The sequence below is a fragment of the Ceratotherium simum genome, chromosome 19 (genome assembly GCF_057802395.1).
Source record: "Ceratotherium simum simum isolate JZ-2026a chromosome 19, ASM5780239v1, whole genome shotgun sequence".
Lineage (NCBI taxonomy): Eukaryota > Metazoa > Chordata > Mammalia > Perissodactyla > Rhinocerotidae > Ceratotherium > Ceratotherium simum.
Genome location: NC_141918.1, coordinates 1,206,433 through 1,219,002, shown reverse-complemented (window position 1 = coordinate 1,219,002; position 12,570 = coordinate 1,206,433). Strand labels below are relative to the sequence as shown.

The following is a 12,570-nucleotide window of genomic DNA, read 5'->3' as shown; positions in this document are numbered from 1 at the left end:
CTAGGAAAAGAGCAGTTGGCTGATTTAGTCTTTCACGTCACCTCCTGTCTCCTCCATGCATAGCGTCCATGCTTGCTTGTTTTTCTAGGGAGAATATGTATTACTATAAGGAACAGAGCATGGTGTTTATAATCTGGAAACATTCTAAAAATCCTGACGTTTTTGGGGCTGATACCTAAATTAAACTTGAGAAAGTTACCCCTCAAAACTGCTCATTTGTAAAGCAGAGGGAAGGATAACCTCTTAGATTTGTCTTTTGGTTGCTCAAAATAATTTTTTATTTCTTTATTAAACGTGTACTTTAAAACTTTGCAAGATCCGAAGATGAAAGACAATAAAGTATTTAAAATATCAAAAACCATTCACTTCATTTTCTAGTTTGCGCTCTCGTTCAGTGTCTTTGCAGTGAGTAAAGGGATTGCTGTGTGTGCTTATATGAGACAATATGATAACATGAGGATGTCATGGAAAATTACTTGCTAATTTTTTTTTTCCACTTCTCTATTTGTTTATTTATTGCAGTAACATTGGTTTATAACATTGTAAAAATTTCAGGTGTACATCATCGTACTTCTATTTCTGAATAGATTACATCATGTTCACCACCAAAATACTAATTACAACCCATCACCACACACATGTACCGAATTATCCCTTTCACCCTCCTCCTTCCCCCCTTCCCCTCTGGTAAACGCTACAGAAAGGTTATTGTGTGCATGTCAGATATGCAATAAATATTAGTATTTATCTACTTTGCAGGCTACTAAATTTCCTACCGAACTTTTCATATTTTGTGTAGTTATTTTGCCTCCAAATGAACACAGTTAGAAGTGGGCTTGACAGAATCAGTATAGGAAAATAAACAACATTTTTCTGATATATAGACTTTTTCTATATTTGTTAAATCAATATAGTCACAGTGGGTAGAAAAGATAAATCTATTTTGTTTACATTGTGGGAAAACAAATATCTAGAGTTTCTGTAGATAACCTTTAGAAATATTAGAATTTGTGCAGAAATTTGCTTTTATTCTTCTTTTTCATGGATATTTCCTATAGCTTCAAAACTAAAATTTCCTTTGAGTTTAATCCAAAATGTATCAAAACAATGGCCAGTAAAAATATTTATAATTAGATAATATGTATAATTAGATTTATATCCTATATCGGTTACTTCTGAAATAAATATTTCAGTCTCTTCCACCGTACCTTTAGAATCCTTCCTTTACTGTTGATGAATCCTATAAACAGGAGTCACGAAATGGATAACCAATGAATTCCCAGACTATAGGAGCCAGAGAAATGTAAGAGAGAAGGGAAGCGAACGAAAGGGAAGCAAAGGGAAGAGAAGGAAAGAAGGGAGGGAAAAAAGAAGGGCGAGAGGGAGGAGAGAGAGGATGAGGAAGAGACAGCAGGGAAAGAGAGAGTAGAGGGAGAGGGCAAATAGAGAGAGAGAAGCCACTGTTCAGTCATAAGTACTGCTATGAAAGTTTTACACAATGTATTTTAGAAAGCAACTATTTTTTGTCTGATATTTGATAAGCATTCTTTGAAATCTAAGGCAATTGCAGATAAAGAGTAAAACTTCTCTGTAGTTTGCCTTAAACCTCCAGATCTTTCAGCAGGTCTCTATCAAGTAGTGTCTCTTCAGAGAGTCCTCCAAACACCCACTGAAGAACAGCACCTCACCGCTCTCTCTCCAACTCCTTACGGTATTTGCTTCCCCAGGCAGTGCTGAGCGCTGCCTGAAGCCACGACAGGTGGATTGTGTTTTCTGTCTCCTGCTCTAGAAAAGCCTATGGATGCAGGAATCGTGCCATTGATTTTTACACTGTATTCCAATAGCTAGAATAGTGCCTGATACACAATAGGCACTCAATACAAATTTAGTGAATGAGTGATTATAAGAAAGGGACTTCAGCACAGCCTGGAAAGAGGAACAGTAGTTGTGGGACACAAGCAGAGCATCGTCCAAACTGAGAAGAGTGAGGAAGAAGCACAGCTGCAGTCTTTCCAGAAGCAAAACAAGACCACCATTATACCAGTGGTCTCAGTGAACAGCATCCACCGTCATGCCAGTGGTCTCAGTGAACAGCATCCACCGTCATGCCAGTGGTCTCAGTGAACAGCATCCACCGTCATGCCAGTGGTCTCAGTGAACAGCATCCACCGTCATGCCAGTGGTCTCAGTGAACAGCATCCACCGTCATGCCAGTGGTCTCAGTGAACAGCATCCACCGTCATGCCAGTGGTCTCAGTGAACAGCATCCACCGTCATGCCAGTGGTCTCAGTGAACAGCATCCACCGTCATGCCAGTGGTCTCAGTGAACAGCATCCACCGTCATGCCAGTGGTCTCAGTGAACAGCATCCACCGTCATGCCAGTGGTCTCAGTGAACAGCATCCACCGTCATGCCAGTGGTCTCAGTGAACAGCATCCACTCTTATACCAGTGGTCTCAGTGAACAGCATCCACTCTTATACCAGCGGTCTCAGTGAACAGCATTCACTCTTATACCAGCGGTCTCAGTGAACAGCATTCATTATTATACCAGGGGTTCAGTGAATAGCATTCACTATTATGCTGAAACAGAGGTTTTACCAATTTTAGACAGGAAGAAGGATAAATTTATATCGAAACCCCACTATGCAGCTTTTAAAATATGTTTTGCTATTTATGGTTATGCTTAAAACACTATAGTAATTAATGTGTAGTTATTCATCTACAAAGTGGATCAGCCATTTTTAGTGAATGTCTTCTGTTGTATTTACAAAGGCAAGTATTAAATCACTCTTTCAGACATTGCTTTAAATACATGTTTAAATTTGACCAAACGTACAGTTGTAGTCACGCCATTGGTGCCCAGAGCACACAGACCTTTAGAATATGGGGCATCAGCAATGCTTCCATAGTGCAAACCAACACAGAGATGGTTTTGCGAGTTAGTTGTGAATCTCAGTTCGGTAGGTCACAGAAAAGGAGTCATTACTGAACTTTTTCCCTTCATAAGCCTCAAGTTGTAACAGAAACTGGTACCAGAACCTTCTTCCAGAGGCTCAGAAAACAAACCAAAGGAGAAGAGAAATATAGCTTTGCATACATGATCTTTCTTAAGTTCTAACTACATGCTGGGCATGGATTTAAATCCTCAAAATAATTCTCATTAAGGATGAGGAGAAAGGCTTAGAAATTTTAAACGCTCACCCAGGTTTTATATAGATAGTGATGAATCTTGGATTTAAACCCAAATATCATCAAAAGATCAGCTACAAAACCCACTCTTCACAATGTACCCACCCAGAGTACACACACTTCATTTCAAATATTCTACAACTAATTCTGTAATAGTGATCATTTTTAATGCATAATTTTCTTCCTTATTTGAAGTAAATGGCTGCCTTTTTTCTTCAAAGAGTTAATCTACTCCAATAAAACAATGGACACATTTTTAAAAGTCAAAAAATAAGTTCAAGATATTATTCATTTTAGAGTCTGGCACTGGAATCAGTTCTAGGCCAATTTCTCCTACAATTTGTACAGAGACCTAAATAGTATTATTTCACTGAATAAGACCTTATATAGAAAAGAGAATTTGAAAAGCTGTTTGCTTACATGCGGATTTAAATGTATTTCATCTTCTCTAGGGTAAGCACAATTTCAGGCACTGTAAGGTAAGCTGCAGCTCCCAACCACAAGTTATTTCTCAGCGTCAGCTTCTCTTTTCTTGAAAGAACGATAGTATTGATTATTGACTTGTTTTTTAAATTGCTCATCTTAACAAGAGCAACATATCCCCATAAAATGTCATCTATTTCTCTGTATTTCCTGAAAAATTATGTATATTTTTAAAGGTTAGAAAAATTGGCAAGTAGAGAAGAGTTTCCTGATACCTGGGAGGTGCCCAGTTCTTTGGTGACATAGTACCCTGAAAAGACCACTAAACCAAATTATTTTTTTTTTTTAAAAAGACGGAGGGAATGTTGGGTCTGACACCAAATAACAGTCTTTGGTAAACCATCTAATGTGTCTAGGCCTCAATTTCCCCATTAGGAAGACGGATAAAACACAGAGTTGCTGTCTCCATCTGGAGTGCTAGCACTCACCCTCCCCCAACTGCCCCTGTTTCTAGTTAGAAAAGTATAACCAATAAAGTCCAACTGGGGGCCGGCCCCGTGGCTTAGCGGTTAAGTGCCCGCGCTCTGCTCCTGACGGCCCGGGTTCAGATCCCGGGTGCACACTGACGCACTGCTTCTCCGGCCATGCTGAGGCCGAGTCCCACATACAGCAACTAGCAGGATGTGCAGCTATGACATACAACTATCTACTGGGGCTTTGGGGGAAGAAAATAAAATAAATAAATAAAAGAAAAAGTCCAACTGGAAGTCCCCTTTCATTTCTGGAGCATTCATTCAACCTCACCTCTACCCCTTGAACTGGATTCACTGCTGTATTACAATGGCACTTGGTAAATACTACTCTCGTAACACATAATATGATATAATATAATATTTCACATAATATATCACATACTATAATAGCACATAATAGTACCACATAATATAATATTACATAATATGATATAATTAAATGTAGTATAAAAGGTTTTTTTCACATTTATCCCCTGATAGATATAAACTCCTTGAGAAAAAAAAAACCCACCACATCTTGTATAACTTAATATCCCTCACAGTCTCTAACCTTAGGTATAAAGGAAGTGTCAGTGTTAATTATAGTACTGAGAGTAGTAATAGTGGTATTAATCCCTAGATATTTAAAAAAATTATAAAATTACATCATATCACCATCCTTCTTTTTCCTTTTTCTGGGAGGAATTTGATTCCTTCCTAAGTGTTAGTGGTTCTTAATAGGTCAGTGGCTATACATTACATCTTCAATAGGAGGATTTTTCTTTTTTAATGCCAGTGCCAGGTCTCATAGCAGACCTGTTAAACTAGAGTCTTTTTTTTTTTATGGAAGTGTGGGGGAGCAGGCTCCAGTGTTTAGAAAGCTTCCAGGTCTTGGGAACACACAGCCAGGACTGAAGGCCATTGACACAGGGAAGCACTGAATCCGTGCCCCAGGTTTGAGGAAGGATGGAGCAGAGAGGACAGAGCAAAAGGATAGATGCTTACATGTGGTTTAACTTTTGGGGCTAGTTAATTGGACATAATGTTTATGAAAACAAAAAGAATAATTTCAAATTTTAAATTATTATGCCATAATTTGTATACTTTTACCTGTGCTTTTAAGCAGATGGAGTGATCCAGTTAATGTTCAGTTGAGTTCTTTTTCACTAAAAAAGATTTCACATAGACATTTTCTCCTCTCACTAATAATTCCAATAAATGTTTTCTTAAAATTGGCAGATTCTTACAATAAAAATGAGTAAAACAAAAAGTTACTGCAAAGAAAACATTTTTAAATTATTTTATTTCTGGTTTCATACGGCAAACACGAGTCTTGCCTTCCTCTGCCCTCTGTCCCTTTGGAAATTTGGGTATAACTTGTATCCAAAGACCCAAAAAAAAGAAAACATGTTTTCCCTAACTGTGTGACCCAGTCCCTCAGTGACGGTATTGCATGAATTAAGTCCCCAGAGAACAAACATTCCTGGGCTTCCCCGGGGCAGCGCTTCTCTTAGCAGGCGGGACTGCTGCGTGAACCTCAGGCATGGTCACTAGTTTCCCGAGGCCTGTGACCTGCTCATTCAGAAACGACCCTGCTCTTCCCTTCCTGGTCTATTGGTATCCTCAGCAGGCTTTTACTGTCACACTGACAACACTTTTTCTTCCTTTTACTCTTGTTATAGGTGTTTCTCCATCTATTACATTATTAACTCTCTGAGGAATGAGCATCCAGCACCCAGCAATACAGCCTGGCACCCGTGGGTCAGGGCACGAATCCATCAATCAGGGAGATGCAGACTATTCCCTTCAGTCTTCTCTTGGACCACTTTAGTACATTTCCAGGCTTGTGATAAAGGGCAGCTGGCTATACACAATGCTGCTGAATTATACCTTTTACTCTTTCTTGACTGATCTTTATTTTCTTTAGTATAAGATTCCACAACTTGGATGAGAATAATTTGATTCCCTATCATAGTGTTAGAGGTATAGTCTATTCAGTGTCCCAGTCTTAATCTAATTCTTTTTAATTATTATTTCAAAGAAAATAAGAAATATAGGCAGTCAGGCCAGAAAAATACAAAATGTTAGTAAAAAAAAAATCTAAGACATCTTCATCTTTATTCTTTATTACATAAAAAATTGAAACTGATCAATGACTATAGATTTTTGAGTGAAAACGTTTATAAACCAATATTTTTTTTTACTCAAAAATTCTGTTTTTTATTTAAGAAGAAAAAGATAAGCATTATCCAATATATAAGGACTAAGGAAATATTCTAGCTGTGGGCTCAAGCTAAAAATATTTCTCACAGGTGTACTGACCATTAAAACTACTCAATTATGGAATTTAAACTAAATAGTTTCTGTGAATATAATTACAAAATTATTCAAATATTTAAAAAATGTTGTAAGAGAAGACATAAATTGCAAAACTCAGTAATTTAATTGAAAATTTTATGTCAAATGTGAGATTAGACTGAAAGAATAGGAAAAACAGGGGCCAGCTCTGTGGCCTCTTGGTTAAGTTCAGCATGCTCCACTTCAGCGGCGCAGGTTTGGATCATGGACATGGACCTACACCACTCGTGGGTGGCCATGCTCTGATGGCAACCCACATGCAAAATAGAGGAGGATCGGCAAAGATGTTACCTCAGGGCCAATCTTCCTCAGCAAAAAAAAAAAAAAGAAAGAAAGAAAGAAAAAGAAAAAGAATAGAGAAAACAGATGAGAAATACAGGGATGATAACATCCTCAAATAATAAATGAAATAAGAATCAGGTAATAAGTGAAAGATTAGTATAATACATTTTTCAAACATTTGTGGGTAACAAAGAATAGAAACAAAATAAATTAATTTCTTCTACGCTACTATTGGAAAACTTTAAAAGAGAAAGAAAGGGAGAGAAGTCAAGATGGCAGCATAAACAGACTCTGAACTCACCTCCTCCCGTGGACACAGCCAATTTACAACTACTCGTGGAAAAATTACCCCTGAGACAGAACTGAAAACTGGATAAGAGGAAATCCTGCAACAACGGACAATCCTAATTGAGGTGGAGGAGGCAGAGACTCCCTTCTGGAGAGAAAAAAATGCCGCCTTCACAAGCTGCCAGCTTCACAGCCGCCCTGGAGCAGCCCAAAGGTATGCAGCCCTCCCTGGAGGAGTGGGGCTCTGAGCCAGGGAGCGCCCCCGCTGTGGGCATTTTGTGGACCCAGCACAATCGAGATGAGTGGCATAATATCGGACTTCACCTGCTACTAAAACATTGGGGAGTACCCCCAGAAAAGCAGGTTCACAAAGAAATTAAAACCGGCTTTTAAAGGGCCCATGCACAAACTCAACCGTTTCAGAAAGCAACCTAAAATCACCAGAAAGAAAGGTTCACAGTGCTTTGGTGAAAAGAGACTCACCTGATAGGCCCTGAGTGCATCTCAGTGAGAGGTGAGACCTCTCCAGGGACTGGGACGTTGGCGGTGGCCATTCTAGTGGCCTGGTGTGGGCGTGCTGACACAGACGCCATTGGAGTTCTCCCTGGGGCCTGCTAGCCCAGGGTCTGCTCCACCCACTAGAGTGCCAATTTAATCCAGCTCAGCCAGGGCAGGCAGCCCACCCTAGACACTGGCCCCACCCAACAACAAGCCCTCAGGCAACTTGTGGGCCTGCATAGATTGGTGACTGGATTCTCTGCAGCCTGGCAACTTAGCCCACTTCAGAGGGGCAGGGCATGCACAAGGAGTGGGTGGAGAGTGTGGCGCAGTGGTGGAGTGTGTGGGGCTCCTGCCGTGGAGAGACTGGGTCCGCTTCGGGAGGTTGGGGCATGCACACAGGACAGGACTGTGTTGACTGTGTGTGTGGACCTGTGGGTGGCAGGGCTTGTCAACTGCAGAAGACTTGTGCTTCTCAAAGACCCACATAGAGGGTTTGCCCCACCTTCCAAAGCCTGAAACAATTGGGTGCTCCTGTGCCTGAGGCCAGCCCCACCCAGCTGCAATCCTCAGAGAGCTGACAAGAGACCTATAGGCTGGAGGCTTATAGCAATTGTAAGGCCCTGAGCCTAACAACCTGCCACGCTGGGGGCCTACTCGCTTAAAAAAAATACTGCAACACAAATGTGGTATTAGAACTTGCAGCCAACTGTGCTGGGGCTCCCCACACCTGATAAAGAGACTGAAGGGCCCACAACAACTACAAGCAGCTGAGCATTACAACAGCTGGCCAGGATCATAACTCGGCCTCCCTGGGCGCCTACAGGGAGAGCAAACAGGCCACAACAGAAGGACACATGTAGCCCACATAGGGGTCACCCCTGGAACATTGAGAGCTGAGGGAAACACACTACAGGCCTGCTAAGGCATCACTTATATAAGGTCACCTATCCAAAAGCAGGAGACGTAGCTGACCTACCTAATACGTAGACACAAGCACAGGGAAAGAGGCAAAATGAGGAGGCAAAGGAATACATTCCAAGTAAGGGAACAGGACAAAACCCCAGAAGAAGAACTAAGTGAAACAGAAATGAGCAACCTACCCGACAGAGACTTCAAACTAAGAGTGTTAAGGATGCTCACTGATCTGGGGAGAAGAATAGATGAGCTCAGTGAGAATGTCAACAAAGAAATGGAAGATATAAAAAAGAACCAATCAGAAATGAAGAATACAATACTGGAAATGAAAAATTCACTAGAGGGACTCTAAAGCAGAGTAGAGGATACAGAAGAACGGATCTGTGAGCTGGATGAAAGACTAGAAGAAATTACCCAAGCTGAACAGGTAAAAGAGAAAAGAATTCAAAAGAGTGAGGACAGTCTAAGGGACCTCTGGGACAACATCAAGCACACCAACATCTGTGTTATAGGTGTCCCGGAAGGAGAAGAGCGAGACAAAGGGGCAGAGAATCTATTTCAAGAACTAATAGATGAAAACTTCCCTAACCTAAGGAAGGAAACAGACATCCAGGTACAGGAAGCACAGAGAGCCCTAAACAAGATAAACCCAAAGAGGCCCACACCAAGACACATCATAATCAAAATGTCCAGAATTAAAGATAAAGAGAGAATCCTAAAAGCCCCAAGAGAAAGACAAGTTACATACAAAGGAAACCGCATAAGGCTATCAGCTGACTTCTCAGCAGAAACCTTACAGGCTAGAAGAGAGTGGCACGATATATTTAAAGTGCTAAAAGGAAAAAACTTACAGCCAAGAATAATCCACCCAGCAAGGTTATCATTCAAAATGGAAGGAGAGATCAAAAATTTCCCAGACAAGCAAAAATTAAAGGAGTTTGTCACCAAGAAACCAGTGCTACGAGAAATGTTAAAGGGACTGATTTAAGGGGAAAAGAGAAGACCACAAATAGGAAAAATTATCTATTTCCATGATAAGAACGTAATGGATACAAATGCACAAAAAAGAGGTTAGATGTGATATCAAAAACATAAAAGGAGGGAGGAGGGGAGTTAAAGAGTAGAGCTTTCAGACAGAGGTCAAACTAAAGAGAACATCAATTCTGTATAGAAGGAGAAAGGAACAGAGAAGGACTACTAAAACACTGAGAAAAAAAAAGTTAAAAATATGGCAGAAAGTACATACTTATCAATAGCTACTTTAAACGTCAATGGACTAAATGCTCCGATTAAAAGGCATAAGGTGGCTGACTGGATAAAAAAACAAGACCCATATATATGCTGAATACAAGAGAGACACTTCAGACCTAAAGACACTCACAAACTGAAAGTGAAGGGATGGAAAAAGATATTCCATGCAAATGGCAAAGAAAAGAAAGCTGGGGTAGCAGTACTCATATCAGACAAAATAGACTTTAAAACAAAAACTGTAAAAAGAGACAAAGAAGGGCATTACGTAATGATCAAGTGATCAAGGGAACAATCCAACAAGAGGATATAACACTTGTAAATATCTACAGACGCAATGTAGGTGCACCTAAATATATAAAGCAATTATTAACAGACATAAAAACAGAAATAGACAGTAACACAATAATAGTAGGGAACTTTAACACTCCACTTGCACCAACGGATAGATCATCCAAACAGAAGATCTATAAGGAAACAGTGGTCTTAAATGACACACTAGAACAGATGGACCTAGTAGATATATACAGAGCATTCCATCCAAAAACTGAAGAATACACGTTCTTTTCAAATGCACATGGAACATTCTCCAGGATTGATCAGATATTAGGCCACAAAACAAGTCCCCATAAATTTAAGAAGATTGAAATAATACCAAGCAACGTTTCTGACAACAACGGTATGAAACTAGAAATCAACTATAGGAAGAAAATCAGAAAAGCCACAAATACATGGAGATTAAACAAAATGCTACTGAACAATGACTTGGTCAACGAAGAAATCAAAGAAGAAATCAAAAAATACCTGGAGACAAATGAAAATGAAAATATGACATGGCAGAATTTATGGGATACAGCAAAAGCGGTTCTAAGAGGGAAGTTTATAGCAATACAGGCCTATCTCAAGAAACAAGAAAAATCTCAAATAAACAATCTAACAATGCACCTAAAGGAACTGGAAAAAGAAGAACAAACAAAGCCCAAAATCAGTAGAAGAAGGGAAATAATAAAAATCAAAAGAGAAATAAATGAAATAGAGACTAAAAAAACAATAGAAAAAATTAATAAAACCAAGAGCTGGTTCTTTGAAAAGATAAACAAAATTGACAAACCTTTAGCTAGACTCACCAAGAAAAAAAGAGAGAAGGCACAAATAAGTAAAATCAGAAATGAAAGAGGAGAAATTACAGCGGACACCTCAGAAATACAAAAGATTATAGGAGACTACTATGATAAGCTATATGCCAAGCAATTCGACAATCTGGAAGATATGGATAAATTCTTAGAATCATTCAACCTTCCAAAACTGGATTAAGAAGAAGTAGAGAATTTTTTTTTTTGTGAGGAAGATCAGCCCTGAGCTCACATCCATGCTAATCCTCCTCTTTTTGCTGAGGAAGACCGGCCCTGAGCTAACATCTATTGCCAATCCTCCTCCTTTTTTTCCCCCAAAGCCCCAGTAGATAGTTGTATGTCATAGCTGCACATCCTGCTAGTTGCTGTATGTGGGACGCGGCCTCAGCATGGCCAGAGAAGCAGTCCACCGGTGCGCACCCAGGATCCGAACCCGGGCCACCAGTAGTGGAGCACGCGCACTTAACCACTAAGCCACAGGGCTGGCCCCAGAAGTAGAGAATTTGAATAGACCAATCACCAGTAAGGAGATCGAAACTAACCAAAAACCTCCTCAAAAATAAAAGTCCAGGACCAGACAGCTTTCCTGGTGAATTCTACCAAACATTCAAAGAAGACTTAATACCTATCCTTCTCAAATTCTTCCAAAAAATTGAGGAGGGGGGAAGCTCCCTAACTCATTCTATGAAGCCGACATTACCCTGATACCAAAACCAGACTAGGACAACACAAAAAAAGAAAATTACAGGCCAATATCACTGGTGAACATCGATGCATAAATCCTCTACAAAATACTAGCAAATCACATACAACAATACATTAAAAAGATTATACACCATGATCAAGTGGGATTTATTCCAGGTATGCAGGGATGGTTCAACATTTGCAAATCAATCAACGTAATACACCACATTAATAAAATGAAGAATAAAAATCGCATGATCATCTCAATAGATGCAGAGAAAGCATTTGACAAGATACAGCATCCATTTATGATAAAAATTCTCAATAAAATGGGTATAGAAGGAAAGTACCTCAACATAATAAAGGCCATATATGACAAACTCACAGCTAATATCATCCTCAATGGTGAAAAACTGAAAGCTATCACTCTAAGAACAGGAACCAGATAAGGATGCCCACTGTCACCACTCCTATTTAACATAGTACTGGAAGTCCTAGCCAGAGCAATCAGGCAAGAGAAAGAAATAAAAGGGATCCAAATTGGAAAGGAAGAAGTGAAACTGTCACTATTTGCAGACGACATGATTTTATATATAGAAAACCCTAAAGAATCCAGCAGAAGACTTTTAGAAATAATAAACGAATACGGTAATGTTGCAGGATACAAAATCACCATACAAAAATCAGTTGCATTTCTATACACTAACAACAAAGTTGCAGAAAGACAAATTAAGAATACAATTCCATTTACAATTGCAACAAAAAGAACAAAATACCCATGAATAAACTTAACCAAAGAGGTGAAAGATCTGTACACCAAAAACTATAAAACATTTCTGAAAGAAATTGAAGAAGACACAAAGAAATGGAAAGATATTCCGTGCTCTTGGATTGGAAGAATTAACATAGTTAAGATGTCCATACTTCCTAAAGCCATCTATAGATTCAATGCAATCCCTATCAAAGTTCCAACAACATTTTTCACAGAAATAGAACAACGAATCCTAAAATTTATAGGGAACAACAAAAGACCC

The 12,570-nt window shown here is 39.4% G+C and overlaps 1 protein-coding gene across 10 annotated transcripts in view; it reads right to left on the bottom strand.

Moving 5' to 3' along the window:
• Nucleotides 1–605: 605 nt before the first annotated feature.
• Nucleotides 606–12,570, bottom strand: part of LOC147914484 (uncharacterized) — a 107,968-nt gene continuing 96,003 nt past the window's right edge. For 7 of the 10 annotated variants that reach the window (XR_015555207.1, XR_015555208.1, XR_015555206.1 and 4 more), the window contains 2 exons: nt 3,613–3,723; nt 606–2,583 (listed from right to left, as the gene is read on the bottom strand). Coding sequence is in view for 2 of the 10 variants with exons in the window: in XM_087443780.1 (XP_087299906.1) it covers nt 3,621–3,723 (103 nt within the window). In the remaining 8 variants the exon portion in view is untranslated. Of the gene's footprint in view, nt 2,584–3,612; nt 3,724–5,237; nt 5,294–12,570 lie in introns of all 10 variants that reach the window. The other 3 variants (XR_015555203.1, XR_015555205.1, XR_015555209.1) reach the window with 1 other exon arrangement.